The 26315-nt window shown below is 45.0% G+C and overlaps 1 protein-coding gene across 1 annotated transcript; it reads right to left on the bottom strand.

Annotated features, from left to right (window-relative positions):
* Positions 1 to 720: 720 nt before the first annotated feature.
* ldlrad2 (low density lipoprotein receptor class A domain containing 2) lies at positions 721 to 25687 on the bottom strand. The gene is made up of 5 exons (XM_061785199.1): positions 25423 to 25687; positions 17979 to 18464; positions 9282 to 9431; positions 2105 to 2245; positions 721 to 1268 (listed from the first exon to the last, which is right to left on the bottom strand). Exons 1-5 carry the CDS (start codon positions 25493 to 25495, stop codon positions 970 to 972), a joined length of 1149 nt encoding a protein of 382 aa, XP_061641183.1. The 5' UTR covers positions 25496 to 25687; the 3' UTR covers positions 721 to 969.
* Between the last annotated feature and the right edge of the window lie 628 nt (positions 25688 to 26315).

Below are 26315 nucleotides of genomic sequence, written 5' to 3'. Positions count from 1 at the left end.
AGGCTGACGCTCTAACCAGTCGTCCACCGTGCCGCCCAATCGCTAATTCAAGATGCGAAAAAATTGTGAACTATGCCGTCATTGTTTAAAATTGTATTATATGGCACCAGTCGCTGCCGTTAGCTGCTAGCGCTACTGTTGTTCTGACATGACTTTGTCATATCGCCCAAATATAGCGGCCCCCTGAGATTGACCAATATTCTGTTTATTTCTTATTCAGTCGACAAAGTATTAATCAGAGTACCGTGTTTTGACTAGTGCTAGAACTCACAACCTCCATCCATTTTCTGAGCCGCTTCTCCTCACTAGGGTCACGGGCGTGCTGGAGCCTATCCCAGCTGTCATCGGGCAGGAGGCGGGGTACACCCTGAACTGGTTCCCAGCCAATCGCAGGGCACATAGAAACAAACAAACATTCGCACTCACAGTCATGCCTACGGGCAATTTGGAGTCTCCAATTAATGCATGTTTTTGGGATGTGGGAGGAAACCGGAGTGCCCGGCGAAAACCCACGCAGGCACGGGGAGAACATGCAAACTCCACACAGGCGGGGCCGGGGATTGAACCCGGGTCCTCAGAACTGTGAGGCTGATGCTCTAACCAGTCGTCCACCGTGCCGCCAACTCACAACCTATTCTTGAAAAAAAAAAAAAGTGGGGGGAGGGTTTGCAAACTGCAATCATAAGTAATGAGAACCCCGATGACAAGTGAAACATGCTGTGAGGATTCAGAAGTTTAATACAATCAAACATAATTCTACACCCTGCTTCTCATAAACACGTCAATGTAAAGCACATACACAGTTTTTCCTCTAGTCAAATGCTTTCACTATTTTATAGAACCATTTCCCAAAAAAGGTAGCTGTGCTCAATACAGTCAGTGTCCATGTTCAGTAATCACTGATGACTGATCACACTAGACCCAATTGTCTTTTTTTGCCAAATGGGATCAAGCACACAGTCATTTTGTCTAAAGTGCAGCAGTGGACAGAGTTTCATCTGCATTGGTGACTACCACACCTGTTGGTGTCCCGTTCGCCTGTGACTGTGGGGTGACTTTTGCCGGGCGGTGCTCCTTGCTGTGAGTGCAGCTGCGAGCGCAGAGTTGGCACGTTGCGCAGGCCGAATTGCAGCATGGCAAAAAGCGGACAATACTTATGCGCCATAGGAACCAGCCTGGGGACCAGCAGCACCAGCAGAGCACTGCAAATCCCGCCACCACCCCCAGGATAATGAAGAGAACAAACAAGGAGACAGAGCCTGGAGTGTCTGGAAAAGAGTTAACAAAATCATTTTCATGATTAATACTCTTGGAGGTGGAACAAAATATCTATGCAGAGTGCAACTGCTAAAATCTACATATCCATCCATCCAATTTGTATCCTGCTAATACTATCCAGGGATGTGAGGAACTGGAGTCTTTAGTAGCTGATTTTGGGTGAAAGGAAGAATACACCCTGGACTGGTCGTTAGTCAATCACAGGGCACAAGTAGAGACACAACCATTCACAATAGCATTTACACCAGGGACGGGGTGGTAATTAGGAATTTCGGGACAACTCCAGAATGGCCGGTCCATTCCAATCGAGCGTCTTCTTTTTTTTTCTTTTTTTTTTTGTGCATCGATTATAGCCTACAAGCTGCAGCATGTGTTTATGATTTGTGACTTCGTTGGACCCTTGCTTTTGTGCCGTGCGCGGTGTGACCAACAATTGTTGTTAAGCAGCAAACAACCCCTAAGCAGGTCGTCTCCACCCCCCTATCCCCACACCAGACGTGAACCAAAATGTGCAAAGCTGACAGATCTTCTCATTGGGGGAAGGATCTAGCAGCCCCACTAATAAGATACATTAATTGACAGAAATAATAATAAAAAATGGATGGTAAAGTTGGTGCATTGAAGACTCTAAATTGTCCGTTAGTATGAATGTGACTGCCAATGGTTGTTTGTTTATATGTGCCCTGCGATTGGCTGGCAACCAGTTCAGGGTGTACCCTGCCTCCTGCCCGCAGTCAGCTGGTACAAGCTCCAGCATACTCACGACCCTAATGAGGATAAGCGGTGTAGAAAATGGATTGATGGATGGTAAAGTTCTTCAACTTACCCGACACCGACTCATAACTAGGAGTGCTGTCTGCAATGCCACAATTGAAGTGTGTGGGAATTGGCACTGTTGGTGGATTTACAAAAGATGGAGGTGGGGTTACGATTGGCAGTGGTGGCTCGGGAGGTAGCAGCTGACCTGCTGATGAAGGACAGACTTTGGTCAGCAACTTAATCACAGAGGCAATGTTTTGTAGGTAAGAGTCATCCAGTGAAACCCCGTTTTTTGCGGTCCATAAAAACACATTAAAAAATATCATGTTTTACCCCTTCCACAGGCTTAAAACTTTTAAACTTATTAAAACACAATGTTATTAAAACACAGTTTTTAAAAACATCGCAAACATATTTGAACACACGAAAGATGAACTAAGATATAGCGGGGAAACAGTCCTGAAATTGTTTGTAGTGCTCCAAAATACTTGAGATGTGTCAGAAAGGTTCCAAGACTGCTGTCACAAACTAGAAACTTTGAGTTTTCCCCTTCAAAATATTCACCCTGGATAACTGTGACTTCAGCTCTGTAGTCATTAAATGTTTTTTTCCACATGCTTTTATATGCATATAAACAGTCCTTAAATTGTTTGTAGTGCTCCAATATACTTGAGAGATGTGTCAGAAAAGTTCCAAGACTGCCGTCATCAACTAGAAACTTTGAGTTTTCCCCTTCAAGATAATCGCCCTGGAGTTTATAACTATGACTTCAGCTCTGTAGTCATTAAATGTTTTTTTCCACATGCTTTTATATGCATATAAACAGTCCTTAAATTGTTTGTAGTGCTCCAAAATACTTGAGAGATGTGTCAGAAAAGTTCCAAGACTGCCGTCATCAACTAGAAACTTTGAGTTTTCCCCTTCAAGATAATCGCCCTGGAGTTTATAACTATGACTTCAGCTCTGCAGTTATTGAATGTTTTTTCCCACATGCTTTTATATACAGTACATATCCTCTGTGTCAGGTCTTCAAGCAATAAGCAGTGAGTGATGATGAGATAAAAGAGATCAGGCTTGCTAAGGAGAGTCATCACCGGTGATGACCCATGGATCTTCGCGTAAGAACGGGTGACCTAATGCCAGAACCTTCAATGGAAGAGTCTGACGTCACGAAGGCCAAATAAAGTAAGACATTTGAAGTCCAATGTCAAAGTCATGTTGATCAAATCTTCAGTGTGCGGGCCATCGTCCGCAAGTTCTTGCCACACAGCCTGTATACAAAGAGATCCAGTGGTGTTTGCTTTGTTCAGTATACGAGAAGCGACAAGAGTTGTGTTCCTGGAGCTGCAGGACTGTGTGGGTGGTTGCTGAAGGCGCTGGGGACGAGCGCTTCATCTGTCAATCAAATATGTTTGCCATAGTCAACTGCAGGCTGAATAACGTGTGCCACTGAGGTTATGCTTAATAAACATTTAACTTTCCTATGTGTCTGTTAATTGGGAACTAACACACACAACAACTCGGAATGAGCCGCTGATGTTTTAAATGACATCGCTGCGTTGGAGCGAGCTGTTTAGCTTCTTTAGCTCGTTAACTCATTAGCTTGTGGGCTAGCGAACATGATAAACAGTTAACTTTCCCTTAAGGGTCTCTGTCGTGTGCTATGCGCATGGCGGAGGCTGTGGAGTATTGGACGGAGCCAACACCGGTCCACTCACATTCCACAAGCCCACTAGTGGCGAATGAGACAGCTCTTCAACTCGCCGTCGGCTCACTGTGTGACTCATCACAACAGTGACAATTTAAGTCCGGAAAAATTATGGTTTTCATTTTATATATCGAGCGCTCCCGCTGGGGACTCCATTGTTCTGTTGGGGGACTTCAATGCTCACGTGGGCAATGACAGTGAGACCTGGAAGGGCGCGATTGGGAGGAACGGCCCCCCCGATCAGAACCCAAGCGGTGTTCTGTTATTGGACTTCTGTGCTCGTCACGGATTGTCCATAACGAACACCATGTTCAAGCATAAGGGTGTCCACACGTGCACTTGGCACCAGGACACCCTAGGTCGCAGTTCGATGATCGACTTTGTGGTCGTGTCATCGGACTTGCGGCCGCATGTCTTGGACACTCGGGTGAAGAGAGGGGCGGAGCTGTCAACTGATCACCACCTGGTGGTGAGTTGGCTCCGATGGTGGGGGAAGATGCCGGTCCGACGTGGCAGGCCCAAACGTATTGTGAGGGTCTGCTGGGAACGTCTGGCAGAATCCCCTGTCAGAAGGAGTTTCAACTCCCACCCACCTCCGACAGAACTTTGCTCATGTTCCGGGGGAGGCGGGGGACATCGAGTCCGAGTGGACCATGTTCCGCGCCTCCATTGCTGAGGCGGCCGACCGGAGCTGTGGCCGTAAGGTGGTCGGTGCCTGTCGTGGCGGCAATCCCCGAACCCGTTGGTGGACACCAACGGTGAGGGATGCCGTCAAGCTGAAGAAGGAGTCCTATCGGGCCTTTTTGGCCTGTGGGACTCCTGAGGCAGCTGATGGGTACCGGCTGGCCAAGCGGAATGCAGCTCTGGTGGTCGCTGAAGCAAAAACCCGGCCATGGGAGGAGTTCAGTGAGGCCATGGAGAAAGACTTCCGGACGGCTTCGAGGAAATTCTGGTCCACCATCCGACGTCTCAGGAGAGGAAAGCAGTGCACCACCAACACTGTGTATAGTGGGGATGGGGCGCTGCTGACCTCGACTCGGGACGTTGTGAGTCGGTGGGGAGAATACTTCGAAGACCTCCTCAATTCCACCGACACGCCTTCCCATGGGGAAGCAGAGTGTGGGTTCTCTGAGGCGGGCTCTCCTATCTCTGGGTTTGAGGTCACCGAGGTAGTTAAAAAGCTCCTCGGTGGCAGGGCCCCGGGGGTGGATGAGATTCGCCCGGAGTTCCTAAAGGCTCTGGATGTTGTGGGGCTGTCCTGGTTGACACGCCTCTGCAACATCGCGTGGACATCGGGGACAGTGCCTCTGGATTGGCAGACTGGGGTGGTGGTCCCCCTTTTTAAGAAGGGGGACCGGAGGGTGTGTTCCAACTACAGGGGGATCACACTGCTCAGCCTCCCTGGTAAGGTCTATTCAGGGGTGCTGGAGAGGAGGGTCCGTCGGGAAGTCGAATCTCAGATTCAGGAGGAGCAGTGTGGTTTTCGTCCTGGCCGTGGAACAGTGGACCAGCTCCACACCCTCGGCAGGGTCCTCGAGGGTGCATGGGAGTTCGCCCAACCAGTCTACATGTGTTTTGTGGACTTGGAGAAGGCGTTCGACCGTGTCCCTCGGGGAGTCCTGTGGAGAGTGCTTCGGGAGTATGGGGTACCGAACCCCCTGATACGGGCTGTTCGGTCCCTGTACGACCGGAGTCAGAGTTTGGTCCGCATATCCGGCAGTAAGTCGGACTCGTTCCCGGTGAGGGTTGGACTCCGCCAAGGCTGCCCTTTGTCGCCGATTCTGTTCATAACTTTTATGGACAGAATTTCTAGGCGCAGCCGAGGCGTAGAGGGGGTCCGGTTTGGTGGCCTCAGTATTGCATCTCTGCTTTTTGCAGATGATGTGGTTCTGTTGGCTTCATCAAGCCGTGACCTCCAACTCTCATTGGAGCAGTTCGCAGCCGAGTGTGAAGCGGCTGGGATGAGAATCAGCACCTCCAAATCTGAGACCATGGTCCTCAGTCGGGAAAGGGTGGCATGCCATCTCCAGATCCTGCCCCAAGTGGAGGAATTCAAGTATCTTGGGGTCTTGTTCACGAGTGAGGGAAGAATGGAACGGGAGATCGACAGGCGGATCGGTGCAGCGTCTGCAGTGATGCGGACTTTGTATCGGTCCGTTGTGGTAAAGAAAGAGCTTAGCCGAAAGGCGAAGCTCTCAATTTACCGGTCGATCTTCGTTCCTACCCTCACCTATGGTCATGAGCTGTGGGTCGTGACCGAAAGAACAAGATCCCGGATACAAGCGGCCGAAATGAGTTTCCTCCGCAGGGTGTCCGGGCTCTCCCTTAGAGATAGGGTGAGAAGCTCGGTCATCCGGGAGGATCTCAGAGTAGAGCCGCTGCTCCTCCGCATTGAGAGGAGCCAGATGAGGTGGCTGGGGCATCTGATTCGGATGCCTCCCGGACGCCTCCCTGGTGAGGTGTTCCGGGCATGTCCCACCGGGAGGAGACCCCGGGGACGACCCAGGACGCGCTGGAGAGACTACATCCTTCGGCTGGCCTGGGAACGCCTCGGGATCCCCCCGGAAGAGGGTAGTCTGGGCGTCCCTGCTGAAGGTACTGCCCCCGCGACCCGACCCGGATAAGCGGTAGAGAATGGATGGATGGATGGATGGATTTTATATATCGAAAAATAATTCAATATTAGTAATCATCGTAACGGGCCTAGGCACACGTTATGTGTACAGTAACAGTGGAATCAGTGATGTTCAATGTACTAAGTAAACAATACTAAATTTGCAGTGCAAACGGGCCGTAAGGCACATGTTATGTGTGCAGTAGCAGGTGAGTCAGGGATGCTTGAATGTACAAAGTAGCAGCAATATGAAATGAGTGTTGGTGTTATTGTAAGTTCAGTGCAGTGATGGGAGTCAAGGAAGAATCTGTCTCTTAGTCTGTTCATTGCGGTCATGATGGACCGGTAGCGCCTGCTCGAGGACAACAAGTCGAGGAGGTGTTGGCAAGGTGGGTGTTGTCACCTGCGATTGCCTCAGCTCGGCAGCAGGATGTGTAGATATCCTTCAGAGAGGGCAGGGGCAGCCGATGATCCTCTGCACTGTCATGACCACTCTTTAGAGCTTCTTCTGTTCTGTCTCATTGAAGTGGGAGAACCACACTGTGATGCAGTATTTAAGAATAATCTCGATGGTCGATAAGTAGAGGGTCACGAGCAGCTTCGGTCAGATATTTCTGCTAAGCACCCTCAGGAAGTGCAGCCACTGCTGTGCCTTCTTGGTGACAGCCAAGGTGTTTCAGGTCAAAGGGGGTTCTGCAGAGGTGTGGACAACCTCCATGTGGTCACTATTGATGAAGAGGGTGGAAGGATCTGCCCTGTGCCTCCTTTAGTCCAGGATTATCTCTTTTTTCTATTAAGTGTTCAGAGCCTTGTCGTTAGCTGAGCACCACTGAGACATTTGGGTTTAGGGTTAGCAACTTCTGCAGGTTGACCCTGCTTAGTGTCTGTTTCATCTCCTGTGCCTGCATCAGCAGAGGTTTTGTGGCCGGTATCTGGCTGAGATAAGGGTGGTTTCAGATTGATGAGGTGGAACCTCAAAGCATCCAAAGAACATTCAGCTCCTCAGCTAGTGTGACACTTGGGTTTCAGGGTGTATTTATATGCCGCCTGAAGTTGGTGGTCTGCTGTACCACCTACCACACCTGCGAGGTTGCTGTTGGAGAGGTGTTTCACAATCTGCCATCTGTAGTCAGATTTGGCTTTCCTGATTCCCCTTTTTAGGTCAGCTCTGACAGCTCCCTACAATTCTGTCTCCAGCCTTAAAGGAAGGGTTGCAGAGTGACTTGACCTGGCCATTCATTCATGGTTTTTGGTTCCCAAAACACTCAGATGTGTTCGTCCACAGTTACAATCCCAGTGCATATCTATATGTAGGCTTGGACAGCCTCTGTGGGTTCAGCCAGGTCGTGGAGGTTAAAGACACCCCACTCAGACTGTGAGAAACAGTCCTGTAATTGAAGAAGAGTCTTCTGGCCGCTTGGTGATGGTTCTGGTCAAAGATGGTGTTCTCACTCCCAGGATCGTTTATGCCGGGCTGAGGAACAATGTAGAATGGCTGTGATTTAACACAGATCTCTATATCTGGTAAACAATGTGTGTGTGTATGTGTGTGTGTGTGTGTAATTAATTACTTTATATCAGTCATCATGCATGTACACGCACAAACCACCCCCTCTTCACTTAGCGGAGTTTTTGTTGCTGTCTAACCGATCCGGCGAATAGCATGCTAGCTTTACTGCCTCCTCCCTGTGAATTCAGCCACGTTTCTGATATAAAGGAAACACAACAGTTTTGAACGTAGATTCATAAGCAGATGCATCCTGTACATTTTGTTGGTTATGGACAGAGACCGAGTGTTCAGGACAAACATACTTGTAAGGGGAGGCTTGTGCGGATCCTTTCTTAGCCCGCCAGAGCGACATCCCTGCTTTTACGGGTAGTTTGAAATTGACATTTATCTTTTGTGACACCACAAAGGGCGGCACGGTGGACGACTGGTTAGAGCGCCAGCCTCACAGTTCTGAGGACCCGGATTCAATCCCCGGCCCCGGCTGTGTGGAGTTTGCATGTTCTCCCCGTGCCTGCGTGGGTTTTCTCCGGGCACTTCTGGTTCCTCCCACATCCCAAAAACATGCATTGATTGGAGACTCTAAATTGCCCGTAGGTGTGAATGTGAGTGCGAATGGTTGTTTGTTTGTTTGTACGTGCCCTGCGATTGGCTGGCAACCAGTTCAGGGTGTACCCCGCCTCCTGCCCAATGATAGCTGGGATGGACTCCAGCACGCCCGCGACCCTAGTGAGGAGAAGCGGCTCGGAAAATGAATGGATGGATGGATGGACACCACAAAGGTCCGGGAACTTTTAGGACACACCTTGTATGTATGTTGCTCACCTTATACACAAATAAATAAATAAATAAAATATAAAATATGTATATATATATCCATCCATCCATTGTCAGTACCGCTTCATCCCCACAAGGGTCGCGGGCATGCTGGAGCCTATCCCAGCTATCTTCGGGCAAGAGGCGGGGTACACCCCGAACTGGTCGCCAGCCAATCGCAGGGCACATAAAAACAAACAACCATTCATGCACAGATTCACATCTACGGGCAATTTAGAGTCCTCAATCAACCTACCACGCATGTTTTTGGGTTGTGGGAGGAAACCGGAGTACCCGGAGAAAACCCACGCAGGCATGGGGAGAACATGCAAACTCCACACAGGCGGGGCCGGTCCTCGGAACTGTGAGGCAGATGTGGTAACCAGTCGTCCACCGTGACGCTTTTATATATATATATATATATATATATATATATATATATATATATATATATATATATATATAGATAGTATATAGATAGATAGATAGATAGATAGATAGTTAGATAGATAGATAGATAGATAGATAGAATATATATAGTGGTTTAAAGGGAGCTACCAGGACCAAATAGACTGTTACCAACACATTACCTCACTGACCTTTACACCCTGTTGTTAGATTTTCTTCCAGGTCACTTCCATCCCCGCAGTTGTCAATTCCCTTATCATCACACACCAGACTGAGTGGGATACACTTCCCATTTCTGCAAGTGAAGTAAGGCTCACTGCTGCACAATGATTGGTTGAATCCTGAGGAGAAAAAGTGTGATGGCTGTATCAAAGCGGGCCTGGGCTAATCAAAAAATATCTCAGACCCAAAACTACTTAGGTGGTATATATTTTGTATTATATTTTGGGGCTGGCTTGAACCAAACCACAGGCCAAGCACAGTGTAAGGGTGGGGTTGGGGTGGGGGGTGGGGGGGACACACCTCCCAGGACTGCCAGTTTACCGATGCAAATCATACAATGCCAAACTGCAACGCTGTGACTTCACTCAGATTCATCCCTACAGTATCTGGCTTACCACCCCCATATAGTACCATTTGCATTGTATCATTGCTATGACATGCTGTGATTGAGAACATTGCTGTCCTCTCAGTCATCCAGGTCAGAGTAATCTGCAAAGTTGAACAAGGCAACTAGACTTCTTATTGGTTGTTGAGTAAATTACAGCTTTATGGAAATTTAGGGATAGCTTTCACATATTCACTGTGCATCTGGAAGGTATTCACAGCACTTCAGTTTCCTCATTTTGTTATGTTACAGTCGTATTAAAAAAATAATTCAATTATGTTTTTCCTTAAAAATGCTCCACACAACAGCCCATAATGACAACATGAAAAAGTTGTTTGTTTTTTTGGGGGGGGGAGGGGGAGAGTTTGGCAAATGCATTAAAAAAAAAAAAATCATATATATGTAAGTGTTCACAGCCTTTGCCGTTCAGCTCAAAATTTAGCTGAGGTGCATAATGTATCCTTGAGATGTTTCAATCCATCCATCTACTTTCCCTTATCCAAGGTCGGGTCACAGGGGCAGCAGCTTAAGCAGAGAGGCCCAGACTTAATTCTCCCCAGCCTGACTGAGTTCCACGGTCTCAGATGTGGAGGTGCTGATTCTCATCCCAATCACACTCTGCTGCGAACTGCTCCAGTGAGAGTTAAAGATGGTGGCTTGATGAAGCCAACAGAACCACATCATCTTTAAAAAGCAGCGAAGCACTGGTCACCAAACTGCACTCCCTCAATGCCTCGGCTGTGGCTACAAATTCTGTCCATTGAGGTAATGAACAGAATTGGTGACAAAGGGCAGCCTTGGCGGAGTCCAACCCTCTCTGGAAACGAATACGATTTAGGCAACGTGGACCAAGCTCTGACAGCGGTCATACGGGGACCAAACAGCCCGCATCAGGGGATCCCGTACCCAATACTCGTAGAGCACCCTCCACATGACCTCCCGGGGGACACGGAACGCACCGTGTCCAAGACCACAAAACACATGTAGACTGGTTGGATGAACTCCTATACACCCTCGAAGACCTTGCTGAGGGTGTAGAGCTGATCCACTGTTTTACGCCCAGCACGAAAACCACACTGCTCCTCCAGAATCTGAGATTCAACTTCCGATAAGACCCTCCTCTCCAGAACCCCTGAATAGACCTTACCAGGGAGGATGAGGAGTGTGATCCCCCTATAGTTGGAACACAACCTCCAGTTCCCCTTCTTAAAATGGGGGAGCACCACCCCGGTCTGCCAATCCAGAGGCACTGTCCCTGATGTCCATGTGATGTTGCAGAGGCATGTCAGCCTGGACAACATCTGGAGCCTTGAGGAACTCCGGGCTGATCTCATCCACCCACGGGGCCCTTCCACCAAGGAGTTTTTCAACCACCTTGGTGTCCTCAACCGCTTAGATAGGAGAGCCTGCCTCAGAGTCCCCAGACTCTGCGTCCTCATGGGAAGGTGTATCGGTGGAATTGAGGAGGTCTTTGAAGTATTTGGACCACCGATTCACAACATCCCGAGTTGAGGTCTGTTTGGTTCATTGGCACAAACAACAGTCAGGCTATCCTCTTGTCCACCAGGGTAAACCCCAAAATAAAGGCACTGAGCCGGGGGGCAATAAGTATGCCCACACCTGCTCGGCACCTCTCACCGTGGGCAACTCCAGAGTGAAAGCGATTCCAACCGCTCTCAAAATGACAGGAACCAGAGCCCAAGCTGTGTGTGGAGGTGAGCACGACTATATCAAGTTGGAACTTCTCAACCTCGCACACCAACTCATGCTCCATCCCTGCCAGAGAGAGGTGACAATCCACGTCCCTAGGGTCAGCTTCAGTAGCTGTGGATCGGACCGCGAAGGTCCCTGCCATCGGCCACCACCCAGCTCACAATGCACCCAACCCCTTTGGCCCCTCCCACAGGGAACTCCTTGAGATGTTGCTCATGAATTCAAATGAATTTAACAGAAGGGGACTTATTCATTTGATTGGACATGAATTGGAATGGAACACACCTGTCTGTATATGGTGCCGCTGTTGTCACCGTTGTATGGCATTCGTCATTGGTGCACTTTCCCAGTATTTTTCCACCCACCTTTCCACCCTGCCAGTCAGCTACGACCACTTATAAAAAGCTGTCTGGATCACTGAATCAGCCAGATTGTTTGCTATATGCCCATACAAGGCTCCCCAGCACTTTTCCATGGATTGATCTTCCATTGCCGAACCTGTCTTCTTCTTTTACTTTCGACTTGTCCCGTTAGGGGTCGCCACAGCGCGTCATCCTTTTCCATGTTAGCCTATCTCCTGCATCCTTCTCTCTAACGCCACCTGCCCTCATATCTTCGCTCACTACATCATCTATCAACCTTCCCTTTGGTCTTCTTCTAGCTCTCTTGCCTGGCATCCTCATCACCCTTCTACCAATATACTCACTCTCTCTCCTCTGGACGTGTCCAAACCATCGAAGTCTGCGCTCTCTAACTTTGTCTCCAAAACATTTAACCTTGGCTGTCCCTCTGATGAGCTAATTTCTAATTTTATCCAACCTGGTCACTCTGAGAGAGAACCTCAACGTTTTCATTTTCGCCACCTCCTGCTCTGCTTCCTGCTGTCTCTACAGTGCCACTGTCTCTCATCCGTACATCATGGCTGGCCATACCACTGTCTTATAAACTTTGCCCTTCATCCGAGCAGAGACTCTTCTGTCACATAACACACCTGACACCTTCCTCCACCGGTTCTAACCTACTTGGACTCGTTTCTTCACTTCCTTTCCACACTCATCATTGCGCTGGACTGTTTACCCCAAGTATTTAAAGTCCTCCACCTTTGCTATCTCTTCTCCCTGTAGCCTCACTATTTCCCCTCCACCCCTTTTATTCATGCACATATATTCTGTTTTACTTTGGCTAATCTTCATTCCTCTCCTTTCCAGTGCATGCCTCCACCTTTCTAACTGTTCCTCCACCTGCTCCCTGCCTTTCTAACTTCCCCCTTACTAATCTTTGCGACTTCCTGGTCCACCACAATTGCCTCTTCTACTCTCCCTTCTCTCTCATTTTCCTCATTCATCAACTCCTCGAAGTATTCCTTCTATCTATCAAGCACACTACTGGCACCAGTCAACATATTTCCATCTCTATCCTTAATCACCCTAATCAGCTGCACATCCTTCCCATCTCCATCCCTCTGTCTGGCCAGCCTGTATAGATCTTTTTCTCCTTCTTTATTGTCCAACCTGGCATATATGTCATCATGTCATCTCTTGTTTGGCCTTTGTCACCTCTACCTTCGCCTCCATGTATTCATTTCTCCTCTCCTCAGTCCTTTCAGTGTCCCACTTCTTCTTACCTATCCTCTTTCCTTGTATGACTTCCTGTACTTTGAGGTTCCACCACCAAGTCTCCATCTCCCCTTTCCTAGCAGAAGATACACCAAGTACTCTCCTACCTGTCTCTCTGATCATCTTGGCTGCAGTGGTCCAGTGTTCTGGAAGCTCCTCCTGTCCACCGAGAGCCTGTCTCAACTCTTCCAAAAAAGCTGCACAACACTCGTCCTGTCTCAGCTTCCACCACATGGTTCGCTGATCTGTCTTTGTCTTCTTAATCTTCCTCCCCACCACTAGAGTCATCTTACACACCATCATCCTATGCTGTCTCGCCACACTCTCGCTACCACTACCTTATAGTCAGTAACCTCCTTCAGGTTACATCGTCTGCACAAGATCGAATCCACCTGCATGCTTCTACCTCCACTCTTGTAGATCACCCGTATGTTCCTGCTTCTTCTGGAAGAAAGTGTTCACTAAAGCCATTTCCATTCTTTTTGCAAAGTCTACCACTATCTGTCCCTCAAGGTTCGTTTCCTGCATGCCGAAATTACCCATCATTTCTTCATCACTCCTGTTTCCTTCACCAACATGTCCATTAAAATCTGCACCAATCACTACTCTCTCTCTCTGTCTGGGATGCTCAGAACTACTTCGACCAGCACCTTCCAGAATTTCTCTTTCACCTCTAGGTCAGATCCTACCTGTGGGACGTAGCCACTAATCACATTATATATAACTCCCTCAATTTCAAGTTTCAGCCTCATCACTCAATCCAAAACTCTTTTCACCTCCAAGACATTCTTAGCTAACTCTTCCTTTAAAATAACCCTTACTCCATTCCTCTTCCCATCTACACCTTAGTAAAATAATTTGAATGCTGCCGCTAAACTTCTAGCTTTACTGCCTTTCCACCTGCTCTCCTGGACACACAGTCTATCAACCTTTCTCCTAATCATCATGTCCACCAACTCCTGGGCTTTTCTTGTCATAGTCCCAACATTCAAAGTCCCCACATTCAGTATTAGGCTCTGTGCTTTCCTCTTCTCTTTCTGCCAAAGAACCCGCTTTCCACCCGTCCTTCGTCTTCAAGCCACAGTAGCTAAATGTTGTTAACCTGGGCTACGACTGATCCGGTATGGAATTCTTTGGATTAAGGCTCCTATCTGTTTGGCCAAGTTTTAAGATGGATGCCCTTTCTGACATAACCCTCTGCATTTATCCGGTTTTGGGACCGGCCTACAGTTTGCACTGGCTTGTGCCCCTCATAGGGCCCATTACTTTTCCTGCTTCGTCGTTCTTCCTGGTATCCCCCGACCACGTGTTTTGCCTGTATTATGCATGTTTGCCTGTCCCCATGGCTGGTTGGTCTTTTGCTACAATGACAACAAAGTATGACTTTCCCTGTCCTCCTATCTGTGGATTACGGAGCATTACATGACTCGGCACCAAACCTCTTCCCAATCTTCAAAGACTCGTTATCTGGATTTTTAAGTTAATGTCTCTTTATTTGGACTTTGAAGTGAACTGTATTGCTACTCACCCGTGTGTTGCTAGACTCTTACAGTCGTTATTAAACGTCAACTCCAACTATTCCTGTGGTCCGGTGTGATGCATTTGGCTTCTACACACACTTGTGTCAGTTGTCAGAGCACAAACCAAGCATGAAGTCAAATTAATTGTAGAACATTCTTTGAAGGTCCAAATGAGCACACTGGCCTCCACCATCTGTAAACGGAAGAAGTTTGCAACCACTAGAACTCTTTCTCCAGCTGTCTGGTCATCTTAACTAAGTAACTGGAGTAGAAGGGCCACAATCAGGCAGGTGACCATGAACCTGAAGGCAACTCTCAGAGCTCCAGCGTTTCACTGTGGAGAGATGAGAAACTTTCAGAAGGGAAACCATGTGTGAACCAATCCACCAATCAAGCCTGTAGAGTGGAGTGGTCAGACAGAAGGCACTCTTTTAAAAGGCACATGGCAGCCCACCTAGAGTTTGCCCAAAGGCATCTAAAGGTGCCTCAAACAACAAGAACCGAGATTCTCTGGTCTGATGCAACAAACGTAAAACTCTTTGGTGTGTAATTGTGAATCTTTGCCATGATGTTTGGAGTAAACAAGTCACCGCTCATCACCTAGACAATACCATAATTTAAGTAAAGCATGGTGTTGGCAGCATCATGCTGTGGGGATATTTTTCAGCAGCAGGAACTGGGAGGCTTGTAAGGATTGATGGAAAGATGAATGCAGCAATGTACAGGGAAATTCTGAATTCCATTTTGGATGTACTTTGGCTGTAATTTCAATTTTGGATGTACTTTGGCTGTAATTTAACATATCGTGGATTAAGTGAAGCTGTGTGAATACTTTTCAAGGTGGTGGTCAAATGAGAGTTGTTGTTTGTTATTCCCAGGTGTGACTGGTGAATGACTGTTTTTCATGACAACCGGTTGTACACCTGCCTATGAGCAAACAGTGTGCTGTGTCATGGTGCAAACCTCCTCTATTTAAGGAAGACATTTCTAGTTTGTTAGTCCTCTCTATCCAACATTTTTACATTGCTTTGCTCAAAGGAACGTTCCCTTTGAGATGGAAATTAACTATACAGACTCTCCACCCTCCTAATTTGTGCCATGTATTTGTGTCAAGGTTGCTTAGTGTGACCAAGATTTTGACCTGAAGAAGCCTTTTGGATTAAAGTTTAAATGTCTTCAACAACCAAGAAGAAGCCCAATCCCCTTGATTCTTCTTTTGCAGATTAACTACTGCTACAGTCCTCAATTTCTTCTTGTCATTTCGGCAATTACAATGTTTAATTTTCGACCATCCGTGGAAGATGGAGGATGTGTAAATAATGGGATGACTCCCCATAAAACCATAGGGAACGAGACAGTCCTTTGGCTTTGAAAAGATCAAGTTTTGTCAATTTTGCTTACCAGCCTGAAGCATATTTAAGAAACATTTGGGAATAGTGTTTTGTGATATTTTATGAGCTGAAATGAATCTCCAATTATTATAAGATCTATGCTTTTATATGTTTTCAAATTGATGGAGAGATGTGTATCATTGGTATGGTAAAAGAGTGGTAATCACTGCTGCCTAACAGCAGTTAGATCTCAGATTTGAAAACAAAAAACATTTTAGGTTAATTTCTCAGCTTGTTGATCAAGGGTCAACTTAATCTGGATTCGGTCCTGGGCTGCGATGAGTGGCCATGACTCATCAGGGATGGGTTAAACACAGAGGACAAATTCATTGTAAAATGTAAAAAGATGAAGTACAGTGCCATGAAAAAGGATTTGCATCCTTTTCAAATTATTATTATTATTATTATTATTTTGCAGTTTCCCCACTTTAAGATCATCAAACACATGTAAATATCACAAAGATAACCAAAGTAAACAAAAATCAGTTTTTAAATGCTGATTTTATTTATTAAAGGAAAAAAAACTATTCAAAGCTACCTGACCCTGTGAGACAAATTAATTGCCCCCCTTGTTAAATCATTAATTGACTGGCTAATCACATTTTTGGGAAAGGTGCGTTCATTTTCACTGACCACACCCAAGCCTGATTATCTCCACACCTGTTCAATCAAGAAATCACTTAAATAGAACCTGTCTGACAAAATTAACTCAAAAGATAACAAAAAGCTGCAACAAAATGGCATGATTTAAATAAATTCAAGAACAGTCGAGACGTAAAGTAAATGACATCTAACTGTCTTGAAAGGGTTACAAAAGCCATTTCAAAAGCTTTAGAATTCCAGTGAACTATAGGGAGAGCCATTATCCTCACATGGGGAAAACATTGAACAGTGGTGAACCTTCCCAGGAGTGGTCGGCCTACAAAGATTACCCCAAGAGAAAAGGAATGACTCATCCAGGAGGCCACAAAGGAAATAAGGACAATTTATATAAAACTGTAGGCGTCCCTTGCCTCAGTTAAGGTCAGTGCTCATTGGGTCATGGCAAAAAAGGCATCCATGGCAGAGTTACAATGCGAAAACCACAGCTGACCAAAAAGAACATAAAGGCTTGTCTTACTTTCGCAAAAAAAAAAAAAAAAAAAACATCTGAATGATTCCCAAGATTTTTGGGAGAATATTTTATGGACTGACGAGATGAAAGTTTAACTTTTTGGAACGTTTGTGTCTCATTATATTTGGTCTCAATTCAACAGCATTTCCGAAAAAGAACATCATACCAACAGTAAAACATTGTGGTGGTAGTGTGAAGGTCTGGGTCTGCTTCAATAGTTCTTCAGGACCTGGACAACGCGCTGTGACTGATGGAACCATGATTTCTGCTCTTTACCAGAAAATACTGAAGGAGAATATTTGGCCATCAGTTCATGACCAAGTTCAAGTGCACTTGGGTTCTGCAGCAGGACAACGATCCAAAACACACCAGCAATTAAACTTTTGAATGGCTTAAAAAACAAAAACAAAATGATGGCTTTTGAGTGGCCTAGTCAAAGTCTGGACTTGAATCCGATTGAAAAGCCGTGGGGACCTTAAAAATGCCATTCATGAAAACCCTCCAGTGTTGCTGAATTAAAACAATTCTGAAAAGAAGAGTAGGCCAAAGTCTCTCCACAGAGATATGAAAGACTCCTTGCCAGGTATAGAAAACGCTTGATTTCAGTTGTTGCTGCTGAGGGTGGTCCAACCAGTTATTAGGTTTCGGGGCTATACCTTTTCACACAGGGCCAGGTAGCTTTGAATAGTTTTTCCCCTTTAAAAAATAAAATCACCATTTAAAAACAGCACATTATGTTTTCTTGGGTTGTCTTTGTCTGAAATTTTCAGTTGTGTGATGATCTTAAATATTAAAGTGGGGAAACTGTGCAAAAAAATAATTTGAAAAGGGGGCAAATACTTTTTACGGTACTGCATCTTCACCTTTATGTATGTGTGTGTGTGTGTGTGTGTGCGTGTGTGTGTGTGCCTGCGTATGTGTGTTTACCAAGTCTGAATGATGTGAAGTCACCCACAAAGTCCACTCTGGGCTGAGTCCCACGGGTGACAAGTCGCAGGGTCAGGTAGTTTCCTGTCGACAGCACTGGCCGAGGTGGACTCTTTCCACAAAGCGGAGGCCCAAGAGTTGGAGCGTTTCTGTCCCATCCATCATAAAACTGAACAAAAGAGCCTGCATGACAGGGATCCCCTGAGCTTTCCCCTGAGGTTGGCTCCAGTTTGGGGTTTAGAGGAGCAGAGCCACGTGGGGACTCAGGTAACAGAGGGGCTGGGCTCAGAGGGGCTACTCGCAACAAACTGTAGACAAGGAAAAAGCGAAAGTGGAACTGGACCTTGTCCTTTGGGGAGCTGGCCTGCATGGTGAGGTGGCAGTCGGTCCCCATTGTTACAAAGTAATACTTTTTAGATTCCTGGTGGGAGTTAATGATCATGCCATCACCCCGAATGGTCTGACCGCAGAAGTCCACCACATTCACTGATAAGACAAGCACACCACAAATAAAATTAATTAATAGCAATTACAATGACAGCTGAAAGCAGCATTGAACGGTCTGCTTGAACGAGGAGTTTTCGGGGCTGCTGGCATGAGGACTGGGTGCAAGGATACAGTATAGTAAGCAATAAACTCTGACCTAGAAGAAAAAAAAAAAAAGAGCATGGACTGGCGTCAGCGTCGTCCAATGAGTCACCACCTCACTTGGTTTTGTGTTGAGTGTGAGTCTACATAACCTCGACACTTGAGGGAAAGTTAAGTGTTTATTATACACAGCGGCCATTTGTCAGCCTGTGGCTCACACTACAAACATAAAACCGTATACTGTAAGAACTAGTGATGCACTGAAATGAAAACTGACCGAAAACCGAAACTGGGGAGCCTTAGGTTGAAAGCCGAAACATCAAAAGTACTTCTCGAGCAAACTGAATTTGTAAGCTCTTTTCATACAAAAAACACAAAGCGTGTAATTATATTTTTTTAATTAATGTAAAGACACTAATTAAAATATAAAAGTAAATCAAACCTGCCAATTATTAATTATAAAACTATGTCAATCATGAGTAAAATTGCATTTATGGCTATGACTGCAGAGTTGCCAACTTTCAGAACAATTTGTCTGAATTTCCATATTTTTAAAATTATGTCAAGAACCTGACAATTTATTACAGTTATTGCAGTATGTTATGGAGAAGGATAAAAATAATTCTGCATACTTTTCAGTTTCACTACATAATCATTACTCTACAATTCTGTAGCGTATATGAGGATTAACTCGAAAGGTAATTAATTTGGGAAAAGATCAAGCTGGAAGAGACGCCTGCGTTACTTCCGGTTTAGCTTAATTTTAATTTTAATCATTAAAATCAAACTATTCTATCTTGTAAAGGGGACCCACGTCACTTTTTATATGTATAAAATTTAGGGAAAGTGACGAGAAACCTTTTAATCAGTCTCATTATCTGAAGGTTGCTACGCTTTATGAAATTTTGAGTTCTAGATGACAGAGGCTTACTTAAACTCAGAACACACACAAAACCAAGAGTGGAATTTTATAGTACAACGTATATTTAATATCTACAAGGGAGCTAGAGGGAAACACACAAAGGAATTTTCTTTCTAGCTAAAGAAAGAAAATAACACTAATAACGATAAAAAGAAGGAAAATACGCATACGAAAAGGGAAATAGAACATCGTGTGTTGGACTAAAGTTGGAAACGTGAGCGTTTACTGCGTGCGGACGGGAGAGAGAGAGAGGACAAATTTGAGATTTTGTCTGTGGCTAGTAATTTCTCCGAAATTATTAGGTACTGATATTGGACAGTCTGGCAAATGCTTGCAGTGTCTACTCACGACCGTACATGAGCTGGCGTCTGGGAGTGGTCTCTCTCTGGGCGCGTCTCAGGAAGCACGGAGACAGATTTGGTTGAAGAAAAAAATAGAAAAATACAACTAAACAAAAGAGGCGGAAGAATAAAAATTGTGCTTCGTCACAATATATGACCGTCTCTCTCCCCGCCTGCTTTCCGGGATCCGCTCGCAAGCTCTTCACCGCTTATCCTCACTAGGGTCGCAGGCCGTGCTGGAGCCTATCGGCATGAGGCGGGGTACACCCTGAACTGGTCGCCGATCGCAGGGCACACATAAACAACCATTCATACTCACATTCACACCTACGGGCAATTTAGAGTCTTTAATCAACCTACCATGCATGTTTTTGGGATGTGGGAGGAAACCGGAGTACCCGGAGAAAACCCACACAGGCACGGGGAGAACATGCAAACTCCACACAGGCGGGACTGGGATTTTTAACCCCAGTCCTCGGAAATGTGTGGCAGATGTGCTAACCAGTCGTCCACTGTACTGCCCCCGGTGATAACATGTAATAACTAAATAAGAGAACAAGATAAGAGAGGGCAGAAAAGGGCAGGACAGGATGTGGGGGAAATGAGCAAAGCAGTGCTATTGACGAGTGGTGCGGTGGGATTCTTTTTTAGTGTCTAAAAACCTGTAACAACCTGTGAGTTGATATGTTAGCATAACCTGTGTTTTTGTTAAATAAAGCCTATAGTGTGTCTATCGAACCTATCAGTGAATGAACACCATATCGCATGCATGTTAGTCAACTGATGTACGGAGTTGCTGAGCCGTCACATCGAGGAAGGGTAACATCGATGTGCCGGCCCCCCTCCACAAGGTGGGGGCCCAGTCAGCGAGCCCGTCCAGCAGGGGACCCAACCAGTGAGACGCCATCGACCCCCCCAGGACCCAGGGAGGTCCCGAACCCAACCAAAGCGCCCCAACCAGTCCCAAAGGGAGGGGCACGGGCACCAGACCACCGCCCCCTCCTTCCCAATCGCTTTCTTCTATTTGTTGAAAAAAAAAAAAAAAGCAGTCTCTGTTAAATACTTCTGCACATCTGGACTGGTCTTTTTTTCAAATCACCAGCTACAAATTAGTATAAGGTGAGAGACATTGATGATGCAACAGTAACTATGGTTGGTATGAAGAAGCTTTGTGGAAACACCCCTTTCATTACCCGACACACGCTTCAAAAGACTCGGCACATCTTGTAACATCACTATTTAGCAGACCCACCCACAGCGCCAGAAAGCTGGGAGGAGGTCTCACTTTTCACAATTTAAAAGCCTTGTTTTATATATTTGGCAATGTTTTGATTCCTTCGAATTTGTCAGGTTTGTTAACAACACTGTTCCCTGTGGTGTCTCAAATTTAAAAGTCACTTTATTTTCACTTTATAGGGAGTTCAAATAGATGCCTTCACTCTCATGAAGCCATGTTACAACCATATGTTAAAACTAGCTCCCACTGCAATATCAAAATCCTATGGCACTTTGTTTTAAACTTTAGTTTCCCTTGACAAATACTGTAAAATATATTATTCTATCAAAGAGTTTGCATTTAATTTAATGAAACTCAGTATGATAAAAATGTATTTACAAGAAAAAGGCATCCTCTCTAATAAACGCCTTACACTAAAGCGATGCGTGGTGGTCTATGCAGTTCAGTAAATAAATGTCCTATGAGGATATTTGATGAGCTTGTCCCATACTGTATGTACTAAACTATCAAGAAATGGAACAATAACTCCACATCAGGCAGATGACCTTTTATAAATGTCATGAATGGAACAGAGGACAGGACCCAAAAATGCACGACTCCAAAACAAATGGACAGTTTCAAAAAGAGAGTTTTAATATACGGGCAGAGGTCGGTACACAGGCAGGCAATCCAAAAAAGGCAACAGTATCCAAAAAAGCGAGGCAAAAAGGCGAGGTCGATAATCGGAACAGGGTCTAGTCTTACTGTGAGTCTGTGACGTGGAAAGAAGGAATGCTGGAACGCGACGACAAGGTACAACGAACTGGCGACGAGAAAGAATGAGACACGAGGTTAAATGCAAGGGGTAATGAGGGTGAACGAGGCACAGGTGGTGAAGATGCTCTCAGGAGCAGGTGTGTACGAGACAGGGGGAAGACAACAACCGGAACATACAATAAAAGCCTGGCCATCTGGTGCTTGAGGTGAATCAAAGCCTTCACATTTGAGTAAATAAACAACAAATAATTTGAAAACCAAATGCGTATGAACACACTGTTAAATTGAATTCAAATAGAATCTTTCATTCAACAAGTAGACTTTAAGAATCAGAGCTATATTTACGTGACTAACGCAAATCCAGCTTTGCGCTTTGTGTAAATCAGCGAGGAGGTGGGCTAGACCTGGTTTTGGGTATTTTTGTGGGCTGGCGTACCCCCACCTCATTTTAAAGTCGGACGTCTGCGCTGGTGTGGGCGTCACAACAGCTTTAAAAGCCACGCAACTAGTCTCGCATGGAGACATCTATATGCGGAAGAGGAGCTCGTGACTGGAGCATTGAACATTCACGGTATACACTTATTAAAAACAGAATGAGCCAGTGAACAAAACCCTGGCGACTTAAATATGTCCGTGGACGTTACTAATCTTCCCTCCAACGATAGTTCGTTTCAGGCCGGTCTGCCAAATTGGCAAACCTTGCGCTCGCATGGAAATCAAAATACACCACCATTTGCGCTCGAGCGCACATTGCGCAGTCTACGAAATAGAGCCCTAAGTTGTCGGGTTTATATGCATTTTTTTGTCAATCTCATTGAAATCATTCCTATTGAAGATCTTCGGTCAACTCTTTACGTGACGTGATTTATTTCGATCTGGTATAAATGTGCCACACACACAGCCGTTTTATGCGCAGATCGATGTACTGGGCGGCTATGGCTCAATAGGGAGCGCGGGTTGTCCAGTCACTGGTTCAAATCCTGGCTACGACTGTCCGCATGTTGAAGTGTCCTTGGGCAAGACACTGAACCCTAATTTGCTCCCAGTGGGCCTGGCAGCGCCTTGCATGACAGCTGTCGCCCATTGACGTGTATGTGTGTGTGTGTGTGTGTGTGTGAGAGAGGCTTTATAAAGCGCTTTGGGCACTGTGATGGTGTAGATAAAGCGCTATAAAAGTGCAGTCCATTTACTATAAACGTCACATGATTTATCAAGATGGAGGTCAGTCTATTTATCACACCAGTTATTTTATTTTATTTTATTTTTACACTTTTATTAAAGCAACAGCTTGATTAAAAACAAGTTAAAAATAGTTAAAAATATCTCTGTCGCAGACCAACTCTGGTAGGAAGCAGCCATGTTTTCATGTGCGTAAATGATGATGTCACCGCGCATTTATGTCAGAAGATGCGCAGACAGACCCATGCGCAATATCATTCCTATTCACGGATTATATGACAAAAATTTAGTTCTGATTGGTTCGACAAAACTAATATTCCATCCCTGTGAATCCGAACGAAATTATATTGGGATTCGGCCTGTTTATTTTTCGAGCAAGTTGAGCACTGTTAACCCAGCTCGGGGTGATTGGGGCGCTGAAGCGTGACTGACGCCCATTGCTTGCCCAGACAGGATCCTGATGGGATATATGCAACAATGGACTTTATATGGAGCATTTTCATTCGGTTTAGGCTTGTAACCCAATTCTTATCGGAAAACAAAGCATGTAAATCAGGCTAGTGTTACTTTTAGTGGTTAGAAAAATCTGGAGAGAGCTATCATATGAAGATTTGATGCTTTTGTATTCCTTAATGAGCTTTATTTAACGTGAATTGATTGTTCGAAAAATAGGCAAAATAGCAGCAAAAGAGCACACCTAAGCCATCCATCAACCTTTTAAATCAGCAGTGTTGTTTTGCCATGGGCCGGACAGGGATAGATGGGTGGGCAGATCCGGCTTTGGCAGCCCTATCTGAGCTGCCCATCACCCTCTGCCTCTGGACAATAGGCCAAATAATGACAAAATTTACAATCACCCATGGAGTTTATTAGCCCTGTTGCCATGGGAGACAGTTAGCTCCTCCTACATTGACCTCCAGGAATGTCTCAAAGCCTGGGAGACCCTTTTGGTGGGAAACATTCATCCCCTCTACACAGCAGAACTAAGACAGAAATGACAATTTTAGCTCTTTTTAAACAACCATTGTCATAAATGAAAGCCAGTTTCACATGTGAGAATCAGCGAGGGTGATAAGTTGTGACACTGTGGGACAGCATTGTCAATAGGGCAGCAGTATAAGAACTCTGGGCATCCATGGGTAAGCTGGGCATGACTGATTCAACAAGAATTCTTTGTTACTTCACACATGCGCGCACGGACGCCGACGCACGCGCGCATCCCGTTGCACACGTTTACACAAACGCATGCGCACATGCTGTTGCACACACACACACACACACGTACACACACACTGTGAAAGAGACTAAATGCCCACCAATGTGGTGGGATGTTACGACTCCATTGCATAAAATAATATTATATTGACATTGTGTGAAGTTACATTTTTCTGCTCTCCTGCCGAATATTTTTTTGTTTCCAGAAATTGATTCTCAAGTCAAAGTGGGAAAAATTATTACTAAATTAATACTTAAGTCCAATAAATGAAATTGAAAAAAAATGAAGGAACATTATTTATATTGCTATATTGTGATAATAAAATCCATTAAATGGCAGAGGAAATGGTTATCAGACAGGATTCATTTGAAAACACAAAACCTATGACTGCAACTGGTTTTTAAGCAGTTTGCTGGATATATTTTTTTCCGACGTTGCTTTCTTGTATATTGCTTAAACATAAAAAATCATAAATCTTTAATAAATGTTAATGAATAAAAAGAAAATTGTTTATTATTCTTTATTAATGGATAAAACACCTGTATGTAATATATATACCGTTTATTTTTCATATTTTAACCTTTATAGTTGAGGACAAGCAATGGAAAAATTAATTCATTTTCTTAATATCATCATTGATGAATAGAGGTGCAACAATTTATCGGTTAATGAATAACTAATCAATTTTCAAATAAACCTTTGATAATCAATGAGCTGTTTAGAAACAATCAAATGCTCAGAATTTCAGGCTCGCCACAGTAAATATTCTCCAAGTTCTGTAATCCTCCATTGAAAGCAAACTGATTATCTTTGTGTTGAATTAAAGTAAGATATTTGCAAACATCTGCTATTACTTTGAACAACAATGATCAACATTTTTCCCTATTTTCCGACATGTTACAGACCAAACCAGTAGCTGAATCATAATCAATTTATGTTTGTGCCTTTTCTGCACTGTCAATTTGAAATAATACCCTGTTTATGAAGAAAGGGATGGAAATTACAACTCAACATTGCTGGTCTCTGAGTTAGAGAAAATAATTATTTTCAATTTGTCTTCAAGTCAAGTTAGAGATATATTAATACAAATCAAATATTATTTTAGGTCTTAGAATTGTTAGTTAAGAAATAAACTGCAATCAGCCTGTTCCAGACTAAGATCGCTCACACGTGTCCCTAGTACTTCTCGGGCGTGGATGTCTAACCTGTGTCGATGGCTGACCCGCGTAGGCTCAACAAGCAGAGTGGGAGTAACAGCGAGACCAGAATCTCCATCATCCAAGCTGGATGCGTGAATTAGGACAGACTCACAGAGGAGATACTAGCGCCATTCTCACTCCAACGTGAAATGATCCCAAAGTTTGGACTTCAGTTTGTAGGAGGATTTTCAAAAAGGATTTTCAAAAAGGATTTTCAAAAAGGATTTTAAAAAAGGCGAGACACAGTCCTCTACATCATGCAAACTCCAAGCTTTTTATCCCACAGTTCGCCCCCCACCTACGTGTCCCCACCATATCCCCGACAACAGACAACCAATCAGCTGTCAAGGCAGCAGAGTGAAAAAAAAAATCAAACAACAATGCCGCTTGTGATAAGTTTAAAAGAAATTGAACGAGCTTACAAGAACAAATATCCTTTTAGTTTTTTCCCCTTGTAAGTCATTAAAGGCTCCATGCCATCAAAATCCAAGTCATTGTCAAAAAAATTTATGCAAGCGAAGTACGTACCGCGCCAGTTACATTCAAGTGAATAGGAGCGGAGCCGAACCTCTCAATATATCCCCACTCTCGTTTTATTTTCCCCCACATCCTCTCTCTCTCTAGCAACCCGCTTCTTTCTTTATTGTTACTCTCTCTTTTCATGGTCTAACACAAGAGATAAAGTACAATATATGTATGTGCAGCCCCAAAAGCCGATATAGGATCGACGTTCAGGGCGTCCAAGATCTAATCGCTCAATGTGTAGGTGTGAGTCACTGTCATTTCGGTTTACGTTCCCCATTAACGGGATGCTTGGTGAATTCTGCTTCACACGAAGAGCCGACATTGAAGGATCAAAACTACAGTATGAATGCTTGGCCTCCACTAGACGCCGAGAT

Source organism: Phyllopteryx taeniolatus, chromosome 9 (genome assembly GCF_024500385.1).
Source record: "Phyllopteryx taeniolatus isolate TA_2022b chromosome 9, UOR_Ptae_1.2, whole genome shotgun sequence".
NCBI lineage: Eukaryota > Metazoa > Chordata > Actinopteri > Syngnathiformes > Syngnathidae > Phyllopteryx > Phyllopteryx taeniolatus.
Note: the sequence above shows the minus strand (reverse complement) of the source record. Positions and strands in the feature narration are given on the sequence as shown.